We start from the raw sequence: 14373 nt of genomic DNA on the forward strand, positions 1-14373 counted from the left end.
GCTGGGTGATGGGAGCATTGAGGCAGAAGTCCGCATTCCTGTGAGTGAAGAGGAACAAAGGGTAAACTTTAATTATGCCTTTTTATTACCCAAACTGCCATTTCCTCCTTGCCCCAAACAAGCCAGGAAGGCTAATGGCACTCTCATTCTGCCCCTTAAGCAATGTGATTGATAAATGCCATTACTAGATTCTTCCACTCCAGCTGTTACGCTACAAGCAGTAGACCTTTGATTCTTCATCCTCTTAAAAATAAAAAATTAAAAAGGAAAAAAAAAAAAGAAGAAAAAAAAGACAGGATACAGTACACCACTGACATTCCCGAACCTTCTGGAAGTGTTTATTAACTTTGGCCGCCGACCAGTGACGGCTGCAGGAGTGTACTGGAGCAGCAGTGCAAACTGGTTAATCTGTAGCTAGACATATCTGTGATTGGTGGGGGTGGTGGTGTTTAGCAAGAAATACTCCTTGCCTGGCAGCCAGGGCTTTAGCAGTTGGAAGGGTTACTTGGCTTTTTTTTTTTTCCAAAAAATTTTATTGGGAGAACTACAAAACATTTACAGTACAAAGTTTACAGTCTCACACAATTTGTAGTGAACTGACTCCCGAAAAATATATTACAACTCAAGTTGACTTATCCTTTAGTTACATTCAAAACATACTTCTGTTAAAGTAGTCCAAAAGAGTACATAGTGCTCAATCTGTACCTATGTACAAACAAAACTAAACTACTGCTCATTCATCCACCGTCCAGGAAAGTTTTGGAAAACTCCCAACTTTCTACATTAGGAAAAAAAAATTACAAATTTTGGAATTCAATTAAACAAGATATGTTTATGTACTGTATAAAGTTTCAGATCCAAAGATGGCCTCCATTCTTATAAAAGAGTGGCGAAATTTTGCTGTAGTTAAAACCCATCCCTACATTCAAATTATCTCAAGCATTAAGAAAAATACTTATTTGGTTGAGAAATATTTAAGGCAAGCATGGACCCTCAAAAAGGCACTGTGAGACATAATACTGGGACCCCCAATTATTGCTACATACTTTGAGACTATATCACAGTGTGATTGGTGGAGTTAGGCAACAAAAATACTTTTTGGTTATTTTAAACAAGTATGAATTAGATTTGCCACTTTGAAGTCTGATTGCTAAGGCAGTCTTTTTTTCTGCTTTTTTTTTTTCTTCTCTAGTTTGTTTTTCAACTCGGACGGGCTACAACCATTTACATTCTAAAAAACCCATAGAAATTCCTCAAACTACTTCCACAGCATCGAGACCGATTTCTATAAAGAAACCATGCAATCTTTCAGATTTACGTAAACAAGGAAAGAAATTAATGAAATAAATATTACATACAATCTCTTAAATTAAGAATTTTACTCATTTACAATAAAATAACCAAGTGAAGTTACAAAAAGGCATATATTACTGTGAAAAGAACACACTCCACATTTCGCCGATTAATAATGAAAATCATAATTTAAACATAATAAAAGAATATATATCTATTGCTTTTCATCATACCCGATAAATACAGTATGAACAAATTACCAATGTATACTTTTCACAAGATAATAAATAAGTTAAATAATTTCATATTGAGTTGTGTGCAGTGAACTCATTCATGCAATCAACTCAAACAGCTAAAAAAAATTTTAAAAAAATCAGCAGTTATTCTCCAACAATTACAAACTAAACTCAGTTGAGTGCTTCCAAATAAAGCAACAACAAAAAATTGTTCTAAGCCAAACATCCACTAAGTGGTGGCAATGGAACCAATATTAAACTTTGGAATGAAGGTTTTAGCATTTGTTATAATAATAATATATAGATATATAAAAAAGGTTGTTATCAAGGCATATTCTTGGCAGGATGTTGGATTCTTTTTTTTTCTAAAAAAAAAAAAGCTTATAGGTTTAGTATGTTCTGTGTTTTTATTTCAACTGGATTGAAACACAAACTAGTTTGTAACTTCTTTTTCTGTGTGTCTGCAGGTTTGGAGGAGCTGGGCAGGCAGAACCGGCGCTCCCCAGATTGTTTGTTGCTTTCTGGTGGTGTCTTTTCTAATGCTAGTTTGTTGGTTTTTTTTTTTTAACACAGATGGAATGGCTGCTGCTGGTGCGTATCATAACTTGTCTCCAAAGAACAACAAAAAAACCCCGAAACAAAAATCCCCTTCTTCCAAGGTCTCTCTATAAAAATAGGTTTGTTCAGTTCGTGTCATTTGCCCTTTTGCAAAATGCTTTGTTTCTCGTTTTGTTCAACTCTCGGTGTAGATAGACAGATACATATAAAAAAAACCACCAAAAAAATAGAGAAGAAGGAGAGGTTTCGCTTTCTTCGGTCACTTACTTGCAGGGCCGCCGCGGGGCCCCCCCGGCCGGTCTCCCGTCCCCCCTCAATCGTCGGAGATGGAGAGGCGGCTGAAGATGGGCAGGCGGCGGCCCGAGTCCAGGCTGGGTGACTCGGAGCCGCTGAGGGAGCCGGAGCTGAGGGAGCCGCTCAGGTAGCTCTCCCGATCGGAGAGCGAGTCCGGCGGGCTGGGCGGCGCGTCGAAGACGGGCGACTCGGAGAGGCGGCGGAGGGGCTGGAAGCTGAAGGGCGGCGAGGCGGGGGGCGGCGGGCAGCCCCCGCCGGGCGGCGGCGGCTGCTGCTGGCAGCGGTAGTAGGCGGCGGCGGCGGCGGCGGCGGCGGCGGCAGCGGCGAAGTTCTGGGTGTGCAGGGCGAGGGGAGCGATGAGGCTGCCCAGCTCCTGCCCCGAGAAGGCGAAGGCGTTGTTGGCGCATGGCGGCGAGAGCAGCTCCTCGCAGTAGGAGGCGGAGGCGGGCGGCGGCGGCGTGCGCGACCCGCCGGGGCTCTCCAGCAGGGCGGCGTCCAGGCGGCCGCCGGGCGGCGGCGGCGGCGGGGGGGCGCCGTGGGGGTGCGGGGGGTGGTGGTGGTGGTGGTGGGCGGAGAAGCCGGAGAAGCTCAGGCTGTGGTGCAGCTTGGGCCGCTCGCCGCCGCCGCGCGGGTGCCCGAAGCCGCCGCCGCCCAGCGGGTGGTCGCGGGGGGCGAAGGCGCGGAGGTCGCCGGTGCTGCCGGCGGGGTGCGGGGGCGGGTGGTGCGGGTGATGGTGCGGCCCGGCCGCGGCGGCGGGCGGGGGGGCGGCCGTGCCCCCACCGGGCGCCGGGCGGCGCTCGTCGGCGTTGTGGATGAAGTGGCAGCGCGGGCCGTAGGGGCAGAAGCCGATGGTGTGGAAGGTGCGGCAGAGCTCGGTCTTGTACTTGGGGTGGCGGGTGAGGCTGCGCAGCTCGTGGAAGCCGTGGGCGAACTGGCACTTCTCGCCGTATTTGCAGGCGCCGCTCTCCTCGAAGGGGCGGCACAGCTCCGTCTTGTAGCGCGTCGAGTTGATGGGGGCCCCGCCGCCGCCGGAGCCGCCCCCTTTGCCAGCCGCCTGCTGCTGCTGCTGGAGCTGCTGCATGAGGTGCTGGCTGCGCTCGCCGTTCTCGCTGAAGGAGCGGTCCCGGAACTTGTTCTCCTTGTTGAGCAGGGCCGTGGGGCTGCTGCTGCCGCCGCCGCCGCCTCCGCCGGAGCCCGTCTCCTTCAGGCTGCCGAACGAAGAGGAGGAGGAGGAAGAGGAGGAGGAGGTGGAGGAAGAGCTGGAGCCGGTGGGGCTGGGGAACTTGGAGCCGCCGGCCAGCGCCGTCAGGTTGCTGGTCGAGTGCCGCCGTAGAAAGCCCGGCGCGAAGCTGGAGCTGGGAGGGGTCACCGGGGTCCCCACGGCTTTCTTATCCAGCATGCTGCTTAGGTTGGTCAGGGACTTCTCCGTCTGCCGGGGCGGGGAGAGGGAAGGGGGTGGGGGAGACAGCGGGAGAGAGAGAGTGTTGCGGGTGACCGCCTGCCCACCGCCGCGGCTCCCCACGCCGCCCCAGGCGCGCCGCGGCAGTCGGGGCGGGGGTCGCGCCGCCCGACCGGCCCGCAAAGCGCGTCCGCTGCCAGCGCCTGCAGGGCAGGGCAGGGCAGGGCCGGGGAGAAGCTCCTTCACCGGCTCTGCTGCATCTGCAACTTTTTTCAAAAGTTTCTCCCGGCAGCGCAACACGCGGGTAGGCGCTGCGGGGCGGCCCGGCACCCCCACGGCTGCAGACCAGCCCGCCCCGAACGCGGCCGCCGGGAGGCCACGAGGCGGCATTCCGGGGCTCGCAGCCTTGCGCCAGGCCCCCGGCCGGCTGTCAGATCGCGACCCGCCCGCACGGCCCAGCCCGGCCCGGCCTCCCGCCCCGCCGCGGTGCCCCAGCCCCAGCAGCCCGTAGAGTCGCCCCGCACCCCCCGGCATTGCCAGCCCAGATCCCGCCTGGGTAAGCACGCTCTTCCCTACCTTACACAAGAAGTCAATGTCGTAGAAGGCAGATAAAAGTGTCGTCGACATTTCTAGATCCTGTAATGGTCGGAAATACAGGAAGGACCGAATGATCCCGCTGTCCTCGGAGGGTTTGGAAAAGCCACGACTAGATAGGAGGGGACCGTCTGCTTGAGATCCGAAACGGTCCCGACTCCTTCCCGGCGGGACGGCGGGTGCCGGGCCGAGACGGCGACGGCGGCTGCACAGCAGCGGGCGAACTGCGGGAACTCCGCGGCGCCCCGCGCCGCCCCCATATAAACGCGGCTGCCCGCGGCCCGCGGGGGCGGTGCCCCGCTCCGCCCGCCCCGCGCCGCCCGCTGGGCCCGCCCCGCCCCAGCCCGCCGGCCGGGCCGCCCTGAGTTTGGCAGAGGGCGCCGGCAGCGGTGGCTGAGCAGGTTGGAGGGTAGGGAGTGCCTCGCAGTCAGCCCCCGGTACCCCGAGCCAGGTGTGCCTGCTGTGGTGGCAGCCCGGGTAGGACGGGGCGGAAGCAGCGGGGAAACAGCCGAGGCAGCGCTCACCGTGCCCTGCGGGCTTGGCCCCCGCGCAGCGCCCCTCTTCGCGTCCCTCTCCAAAGACCCGGCGCCCTCGCGTTGCTCCAACCCCCGCCAGCGGTCCGGGAGCCGCCCGCGCTCGGCGGCCGCGGCTGCCGCGGAGCGGACGGTGCGCGGTGCCGCGGGAGGGGCGCGGCAGCGCCGGGGACACTTCTTCCCCCAGCCCCGCCGAGAACTAACTTATGCCACGTAATTGGTTTGAAACAAAGGTCGGGTCCGCGCTGCCCCGATGCGGCCGGCGGGACGGGGCTGGGCAAGGGCGGCCCGCCCCGCCGCTTCTCCCTTCTTTTCGGGGACCTCGTGTTTGGTGCTTATTTTTTGTTTTTCTTTCTGTTTGGAGTTTAGGAGAAGTTGGCTTGCAGGCGCGGATGCGAGGCAGGGTTAACGCCGCCACCGCCCGGGCTGATACACGACCCCCACCCAACCCCATCTAAGCATTTCTCTCCGCCCGCGCCCTGCACCCCTCCCCCGTCTCCCTCCCACGCTTGCCCCCTTCACTTCTCACCCCCCGCCGAGGTCCTGTGACCCGCCGCACCTCCCCCCCGCCGCCCCCGGTGCCCCCCGCGGGCGGAGGCAGCGGCCGGTGCGCGCAGCGGGGCTCCCCCCTGTGACGGGGCTCCCTCCCGGGACGGGCCCGGCCGCCGTCCAAAACACCCCCGCCCCCCCCCCGCGCCGATAAGGCCGCGCAAACATGACTTTGTGAAAGGCGGCGGCGGCTCCTCTGCACCCCCCACCCCGTCCCCTCCCGCGTTTGTTCGGCCCCGGGACAAATGGGAAGGAGAACACAGACGGGCAAACGTGTAAAGTTTTATGGCTGCTAAAGCCAGCAGAAGTGTTTGATCGTCTTTAGCTTCCGAGCAGGAATGTCAGGCCCGCGAGATCCAAGCGTGCAAACCTGACCACGTCAGCAAGAGCGCGGCGCTGGGAAAACACATTTGCAAAGCAAAGAAACTTCGGCGGGGTGGGGAGAGGAGGAGGGGGGGGGTCATTAGAACCCCTCGCTGCGGGGTTTCAGACTCGACTCCCTCCGCCACGCGGCTCCCTCGCCCGTTTGCTTCCTCCCCTCCTCCTCCTCCTCCTCCTCCTCCTCCCACGCGGCTGCTGAGGGGGGGCTGCAGGCGGCCCCCGTGGGGCGCCCCCCTGGCCGCCCGGACGGGCGCTGCCCGCGAGCCGTCACCCACGGCGGGACGGGCCCGGCCGCGGAGATCGAAAATCCCCCGGGGAAAGACGAGGAGCTGGGGGGGCGGAAAGCCCAAACCTCGCTCCTTCCCGTGTCCTAGCCGTTTGCTGGGGCCCGTCCCCCCCTCGGCGGGTGTTGCTGCTGGACGCGGCTCGGCTGGCCCCGCTCACGGCCCCATTCCCGGCCTTGCTCCCCCGTTCCCGGCCCCTCCCGCTGCCCGCGCGGCTGACGGGCTCATGGTGCCCCCTCGCGGCCGCCGAGCCTGCCGGCAGCGGCTCCTCCGCCCAGGAGTGCCGGGACAGATCCCACGTTCCTGCCTCTTCCCCTCCTCCCGTTCTGCCGGGGGGTGACGGCTCCCGACCCGGCGACAGGCCCTGCCCCGCACCCGGGGAGCCTCCGGGGCGCGGGAATGCCGCGGACGGGCGGGATAACGTGCATCCCTTCCCATAACCTCCTCCTGGGCCGGTCGGAGTTGCCTGCGCACTGACCCTCCCACACATCTCTGCCAGGGAGACATCACCTCGCAGCAGATCCTGCCCGCCAGCCAACCGAGAGTACAATTTACGATGACAGTCATGCACGGATCAATGTGTCATCGCCATTGGGAGGAATACTTTGATAAACTGACTTTGATCAAATACACGGCCGATAAGCGCTCTGGCATCACGCTTTGCTAACCCTTCTCCTGCAATCGCTGCACAGGGTTTAAAGGTTCTTCATTGAGTAGTTACACAGTAACACAAGCCACTAGCACTGTGTGGTGAAATGTATGTGCACTGATATAATTCTTATTTGCTCTCTATAAACGGAGGCGGGATGACAGAGGTTCCAGTTGCATCTTAACACCACGATAAGGAAGACCGAGTTTTTGAGCTATTTGGTTACTGATTAACCAAGTCATCAAGGCTTCACCAAATTACTTAAGTTTTATGGTCACTTTGGGTCTACTACTATGCTGTTACCTCTCTGCATTTACTCATTTGCCAGTATTAAATACATATCTATATGCATTTTTAATTCTACCCCGTTAAAAAAAAATAAAAAGCCAATGTTAAGAGATCATCTTGTGCTACCCCCTGACATGAGCAAGGTTACACAACTGATATGTACAAAGTTGGTTTTGTCTCTTACTATTAAAAGCTGTTGCCACACTAGTTCAGAAATTATGGAAAGATGTGGCAAAACCAGCAGCTAGCTTTTAATTAATTGTACAGGTCTTGACTATTTTTTAAGAGTGGCTTCCAGACATAATCTGGGCTGTTCCTTCTCCAGGAGCTCAAACCAGATGCAAACGAATTAATTTTTAGCCTAACTTGCACCGTGGCTCATTAAGCTGGGTAGTGGGCATTCTGTGAAACATCATTTCAGATTCCAACATTTCCCTTTTGCCTATTGAAGCCTCAAGTTTCATCATAAATTACTTATATAAGTAACCCCAAATCCTGGAAACTTACAGCCACTACTTGTTATCTTTTTTTTCAGTAGTGACTTTGCAGTGTTCAGATGTCCATTAGATCCAAGTCAGCAGCTTAGCTCGATTTACAGCAGATTCTATTTGAACTCAAGGAGAGGGCAGCAATCGGCTATCAGCAGGCACCGCAGCACGCAGCCACTGCGAGCGGCGCCGGCCCAAGGCTGAGCCTACCCGGGCTGAGCCCGACGCCGGCACTAAGGGAACCCGACCCTGCCCAGGCTGAGCCCGGCCCGGCTCTCAGGGAACGGGCCCATCCCGCGTACGGCGGTGCCGCGGCGCCACCTGCGGGCCTTGAGCCGCAACACTCACCCCTCACCTGCGCGTCATCGACATTTACGGGCCAAACTCTGCTCACACACAATCAGGTGAGGAGGCTGAAAGGAAACAGTCGTTCACTGGACATATTCTTCTCCCTAGGAGACCGAAATGACAGCATACAGGGACGCATATCCATACTGTGGGGGGCCCGGCCATGCTACAGCCAGTCACAGCCCTTGGCTACAGGAAGGTAACGCAACCTTTTCAGATCAATATTTATTTTCGATGTCTCGTTTACATACTGAAACCCAGTTTCAGTTCCCAGAAAAATACATTTCAACGCACAACAAGCATGTTTGTGTTTCAGACACAGCATCACCACGAAGCACTCAGAACAGTCCCCACAGCCGCCCCGCCTGAGTGCTGGTGAGAGCATCTCTCAAAAGCAAGGGCTGGAGCACAGAAACACCTCTGGTAGCTTCAGAGGGGCCTCACACTACTCAGCAGGACCTTCCTTTCCAGGCCTGCTTGCGGAACAAGGGGTTTTGAAGTAAAGATGAAACTGTTTTGTTCGCAATGGAACAGCTGCTTTGTTCTGAACCCAGTGGTCTTCATTTTAGAGCCATTTTATGAACGTAATTATTTGATTTAAAGGAAAAAAGAGGCATGCAGAAGTCTAACTAATGCTGTTTCCATGTGCGAAACAAGGTTACTACCAAAGTGAAAATCCTTGCCTTCCTCCAGAGGAAAAGACAGTAAAATTTGAAATATACTCTAAAAATTGCCATGAACAAAAAAGTCACAGTTTGTTCCTTTTCTTTTAGAAACACTTAAAAATAGCATATTAATTTAATAATTAACATGCTACATTTTGTAAGGAGACCAAAATAATACACCTTTTCTTGGTACTAAGATACAGGAGGTAAAATATGGGATAAAATGTAAGAGAACTACAGGTGGCCTGCACCTGGATGAATGGAAAATATTAGGTTTACCTGCTTTACTTCCTACAGTGGTTGTAATAAACAATGCTCAGCTGAATGAAATTAGCAAATGCATTTAAAAGGAACAGTCTCCCACAGCACATCTGGTAAAAAGAAATGAATCCATGGACTCATATATAAAAATGTAGTTTTAGCCTGAATACTGAACAGTTTGTTGCAGATTTACTGGAGTCATCCTGATTCCTTGAACATCGCTGGAATTCAGTCTCCCTGAGAGAATGTGTCCGTGTTCCCTGAGGATGAACTTTTAGTAACATACTTTTCCAGATTTTCATTTTTGCAAGTATCATCAGACTTCAGTAGATTCAGTATTTTAAGACAGAGCAATATTCTCTCATTTTGAATAGCCAATCTTGTGAATTCTGCAGTTTTGGAAAATTCTGGAGCTGGAGGCAGTGCTTGAAGGTGGTGTTCAACGAGCTGGGCTTGGTCCAGTGCTGTTATTGATAGTCGCTTCAGTTCTCCCTGATGTGGTAACGTTAGATGAGTCATTGATATGAGCTGTAAAAGGTGCTTACTCAGTTGTCTAACATGAGTCAACTTCTCTGCCCAAAAATTCACTTCTCCTTTATCAAACAGATAATCATCTTCTTCCTTAACAAAAAGAAAACCAACAGTGATTAGGAAATGACTTGTGGTTTCATAATAATGAGAAAATCATAAAAGATACAAAAGAGGATATATACAGAAACAGGTGTCACAGAACCACTTCTTTATATTAAAAAGAAGGTAAAAATTCACATGCATTTTTTAAAGGTTTGGGAACTACTTTGTCAAAGAAATTTTACCTTCAAAAATCAGGCAGTTATGGTACAAGCCTTGGGAAACAGTGGAAGTAAATAGTAGTCCTAATCCTTAACATGTGCTTGAAACAGTCTTATATTTCACAGAGACCTCTCTGTAACCAGTATGGTAATTTGCTATATCATGGTGCTTTTTGAGTGGATTAAATGAAAAAGGAAAATTGTATCAGTCAGTGAAACTTAGAAAGGCATACCTAAACCACAGGCTTAAAAAAAGGTCCATAATATATTTCATGGGTCATATTAATTGTCAAGAAACTTCTCAAAGATGTAGCTGGTCCTGCTCCTTCCGGTTTACCTTCCAGCATTTTGATTTTTACAGTCTTTTCAAGACAAAAAGAGCACAGCGTATTATATAGTATTACGCTTTACAGAACCAGCATGGCAAAGTTTTTCTTTACAGAAATAATCCTTCTGAAGACAGTAACTGATGTAAGCAAGGCTGTTTCATGTGCTGTGCAGAACCAATCGTACGTAAGATGGCATAAAGTTACCAAATATTTAAATGCCAACTCTGGAAAAGCCAGCAGTTGGGAGAGCACTTTTCTTGAACACCAGATGTGCCTGGCACCCACAGCAGCAGATTAAATTCAAGGCAAGCCATCATCTGCAATAATACATTTCAGTCAACAATGTCTTGTGAAGTAACTCTTGGTTTATTTCAATGTTTGCTTATTGATCTCTTTAATTTTATGCTGATATTGCCAGGAAACAGGTATCAAGCTCTATTTTTATTCTAAATATTACCCACGTGCATTTTTTTTTTAAACTGTAAATCAGTTAATACTGCAGTAGTGATCATCAGGCCTCATCAAATGAGATGTTACATTCCATTCCTACCACAAGACTGTAGAAATGCAGTGCTTCCAACATGATATAGCAACTGGTTGTTAAAATTACCAGGGCTGAAGTCTCCGAATCTCTTTTCAGGTCGCTATCTCCCAGCAGCCATTCCAGCAGGATCAGCACACCAGCATGGATCTCCCCCCACCGCTGGAGCAGCTCACACAGTATGCCAAATGCTAAATCTAAGGCCAGTGGAGCATTCACTATCCTAAGTGCAAACTCTGTTGAGAGAAAATATGTGTAAGAATACAGAGCAAGACCACAAACATTTTCAAATAAAATCAGCACAAAAATGATTTCTGGAAAACAGATGCTGAATTTATGCAAACACATGTAGAATGACGAATTATACAGCAAATAAGTTAGATGAATGTTTACTTCTATGCCACTTGGGGCCTTTCCTCAATTCCAAAATAATACATGAAGCAACTGAAAATGCTGATGCTTCATTTTTTCCCTCCCCATGTAGTGACATTTATTAATTTGGGTTTAAATATAAAATATGTCTGTTACAAATGTCTCAAGAGACAGTCCTGATCCTATTACATGGTGACTATTTTTGCAAAACTACAGCTATGCCTTAGATCTGATTTGATGTTTTCACTGGAACTCAAAAGCTACAACACATGATATGTTTTTAAAGGGCTGGGATATAAAATGAATAATTATTTGGTGTGCAATCTCTTTATATATAAGACAGACATATATATGCACACATGTAAGAGAGATCAGGAACAAAGACAGTCTTAGAAAAGACGTTTGAGAAGGGAAAGGCAGACACTGTTTACAATATCATCACAGAGCTATAGTGATACCGTTTTTGGCACCATGCCAGAACTGTACACAAAGCCATCATCCACAGTGTATTTCTTCCTTAAACTTCCTCACTGCTCTCATTTGGGCAGATGCTGTTTTGACTGTGTGGGTCCTAAGGCTGCCCTCAATAATAGAGGATATAAAAATGCCAGAAGTCTCATTTGCAGGAGAACTCCCAACAACTGTGCTCACAGGTAGGAGTTTCACCACTAGTAACATTAATGCTTTTTTTTTTCTTTTTAAGGGGATGAGGGAAGAGCACTGGAAGAGGAAGAGCTAATGAACAAGTCCCTGTAAAATCCCTATTACTGTAAAAAGGATTTGGGCAAAATTCATCCTTGTCCATAGTCACCAGCAAATGAAAAAATGTTTCCTGAATGGTATGTCTTCTAAATAATGGTATCATAAGGACATGCCATTCTTGAAGGATGTAATTTGCAAGCAGTTAAGACAGCAGAGTCAGAACTATTTGGTAAAAATCCATATAGACATGGAAAGCAGACCTTACTTTTTGTATCTGTCTGTACTTAAGCACTTCTCATGAAGCAAAACTACTGACATAAAAGAGGCACAACAGTGCAGCTGAGACCTATCCCTGACAACCCACTTTCAGAGCTGCAGCACAGACCTCTCTTCTGTAACCTGTCCCAAGGCCTCAGGCCAGCTGCAGGTTTCCTGGACTACGTTGGCACAGACAAGAAACTCACAGTAAAACACCCGGATTCGGCAAACACGCATGCCAACGAATATAGAAACGCAGGAAACATCTAAGGGCAAAACAGACCGATGGAAAGATGGGTATGTGTTATTTGACAGACCAGGCAATGTACCGAGGACATTGGGGAGGATGAATTAGTATTTGAGACCATGAGGACAAAGGACCATAATAAGGAAGGGAATGAAGGAGAAAGAACAGATGGTCCCTTCTTTATCCTGGAGTTAGATGAGGGTAAATGGAAATCTCCTTGAACAAGCAACAGGAAGGCAGGCAGTCAATCTCTTCATGACACTAATAATGTTACATATACAGTTTGTCTCTGCTAGACAGTAAAATCAAATGTTCAAATCTGCTTTCTTCATGTCAGGAATTATCACCGTGTCAGGATATCCCTGAGCCTTGTCTGTGAGGGAGAGCTTGCAACGGTGCAGTGCAACATTTATTACAGGCGATGGATTTTTTTAGGTATTATTTTTGCTGACATTTCCTTTCAGGAATTTCTTTGGGGTTTTTTTGTTTGTTTGTTTGGGGTTTTTTGTTTGTTTTTGGTTTTGGGTTTTTTGGTTGGTTGGTTGGTTTTTTTGTTTGTTTGTTTGTTTGTTTTTTAAAAACCCTTGCTTTCTCTACTGCTGTGCCCCATTTGGTGCCAGTCTGATACTCTAAAGAATGGGCACGATGGTTGTCCTCTCTGTTTTGATTTGCTTAGGCTCAGGTAGAAAACAGTTTCATTCAAGTGCAGTAGGGACATCAGAAATACTAGCCATCCTCAGAGCTGGAAGAACAGAGGTTAAAGTGGAGTCTGGTGTTCTGAGCCTGAAACAAACATCTTGGTTATGAATGCTTACAAAATGCAACACTTTAAACCCAGCTCTTTTGAGTTCTGATGATCCTTCAGAGTTTTTATGGATGAATGCGTACAATTGTCAGTGTTCATATAAGATCTCTTGCTTGTGTCACTTTATTTATATTTGAATATTTAGCAAATTCAGGGATGCTGGGAGCTAACAGCCAAAAATGGTATTTCCCACTACTGAGTTTGCTGTTGCTTTGGAGGACCGATTATAGATACAACTGCTATTTTCTGGGGGCCTTCTCTTCCTTTTTAAGATTTAGACTCCTTAAGTATAAATACAGTGATGCTCTCTTTGTGAATGAGAATGCTGGACTATTGAGAAATGCACCAAGAAATAGACTTGGGCCTCTAATTCTGTTATTACATGAACATGCTGAAAACTACCAAGAGGTAGCAAAACAAGTAATGCCGAGGTCCTGCTTAGACTGAACTTGCTTGCTAGCAGTTTTTCAACAGCATGACACAGAGGAAAAGGCAGTTTTGTGGTCACAGATTATGGCAGTCTTGTAGAGAATCCTGCAAGTTGCAACAGAGGAAATGGCAAGTCTGGGTTTTTTTTGTTGTTGTTGCTGTTGTTGGTTTCTTTCTTCAAAGAAGAAAAGAGAAAAAAATACAGGAAAAACATGTAAAGGCAGCATAGCACACAGGAAAAACATGAAGACTGAACACAGCACTGACCCAAAAGATGCCAACCACCCTTCTGTGAACTGCAGACACCATTTAACTGATCAACCAAACTCATGTGTCAGTTCTGACATTGAGACCAGAAGAAAAAAAAAAGCAACATCACTTTGATAATGCTAAAACTTAGGGTTCAAAAATTTGGGTAAGAGCCTGCATACCCTTGGCTTTGTGCTACAGAAGCCAGCATAGCATGTCCTGGTACTTCAGGTGTTGACACAGACTCAACAACAGATCCAAGTCTGGCAGATGAAGAATTTTCACTTGCACCTGCCCATCCCATACTGCAGAGTGTCAGGAATGGCTCCAGAGTTTCTGAATTGCTTTCTTAGCTGCTGTTACTTACAGAACATACTGGCAAACCAGTTCACTCAAATTTGATGCTAAAATAGTTCAAGATTAGATTGTGGACTACCAATGCCACAAGGACAACAAAAGAGATGTAGCATATCTTGGAGTGCTGAAGTAATACAAATGAATAACAGTAAGCAAAGTTATGCATATATATATACACCCAGGATTTAAGAGGTAAAAAATGCTTTCACAGGGCAAAATGTTCTATTGCTTTGATGATCCCTAGCTCTAAAAGTAACAGCCATGGATGCTGTAACCGAATACAGAATCTTTTAAGATAGCCAAAAAGGTGTGTCTCTTCTAAAAATAAATGTGTCTTCACTGATGTTTTAACTGCTTACAAGAACTGCTCCTCACATCATCACTGGCTTGCAAAAGCAAGGCTGATTTTCAAGAAACCACATATTACACACGATGCTGTGTTCGTGACTCATGGTATGACTTCAGAGAGTGGT

General features: G+C 49.0%; 3 protein-coding genes across 4 annotated transcripts in view; all 3 read right to left on the reverse strand.

The window, feature by feature from the left end:
- Positions 1-510: 510 nt before the first annotated feature.
- ZFP36L2 (ZFP36 ring finger protein like 2) lies at positions 511-4605 on the reverse strand. Its single transcript, XM_027641215.1, has 2 exons — positions 4357-4605; positions 511-3810 (listed from the first exon to the last, which is right to left on the reverse strand). The coding sequence occupies exons 1-2, from the start codon at positions 4405-4407 to the stop codon at positions 2401-2403; spliced, it is 1461 nt and encodes a 486-aa protein (XP_027497016.1). The 5' UTR covers positions 4408-4605; the 3' UTR covers positions 511-2400.
- A 1117-nt stretch (positions 4606-5722) lies between these two features.
- LOC113946228 (fibroin heavy chain-like) lies at positions 5723-6659 on the reverse strand. Its single transcript, XM_027641216.1, has 2 exons — positions 6190-6659; positions 5723-5852 (listed from the first exon to the last, which is right to left on the reverse strand). The coding sequence occupies exons 1-2, from the start codon at positions 6609-6611 to the stop codon at positions 5798-5800; spliced, it is 477 nt and encodes a 158-aa protein (XP_027497017.1). The 5' UTR covers positions 6612-6659; the 3' UTR covers positions 5723-5797.
- Positions 6660-8104: 1445 nt separating this feature from the next.
- THADA (THADA, armadillo repeat containing) overlaps positions 8105-14373 on the reverse strand; it is a 164922-nt gene continuing 158653 nt past the window's right edge. For both annotated transcript variants that reach the window (XM_027641212.1, XM_027641210.1), the window contains exons 37-38: positions 10551-10717; positions 8105-9441 (exon numbers count right to left, since the gene is read on the reverse strand). In XM_027641212.1, the coding sequence (XP_027497013.1) occupies positions 9049-9441; positions 10551-10717 (560 nt within the window). In that variant the 3' untranslated portion in view covers positions 8105-9048. The remainder of the gene's footprint in view (positions 9442-10550; positions 10718-14373) is intronic.

This window comes from Corapipo altera, unplaced genomic scaffold (assembly GCF_003945725.1).
Source record: "Corapipo altera isolate COAL_440 unplaced genomic scaffold, ASM394572v1 48b, whole genome shotgun sequence".
Classification (NCBI taxonomy): Eukaryota; Metazoa; Chordata; class Aves; order Passeriformes; family Pipridae; genus Corapipo; species Corapipo altera.

Coding starts and splice junctions, on each gene's coding strand:
- ZFP36L2 (XM_027641215.1), bottom strand. CDS start 4,407: ATGTCGACGACACTTTTATCTGCCTTCTACGACATTGACTTCTTGTGT. Junction 3,811..4,356: donor ACATTGACTTCTTGTGTAAG/GTAGGGAAGAGC, acceptor CCGCCCCGGCAG/ACGGAGAAGTCCCTGACCAA.
- LOC113946228 (XM_027641216.1), bottom strand. CDS start 6,611: ATGTGTGGGAGGGTCAGTGCGCAGGCAACTCCGACCGGCCCAGGAGGA. Junction 5,853..6,189: donor AGGACACGGGAAGGAGCGAG/GTTTGGGCTTTC, acceptor GTGTTTTCCCAG/CGCCGCGCTCTTGCTGACGT.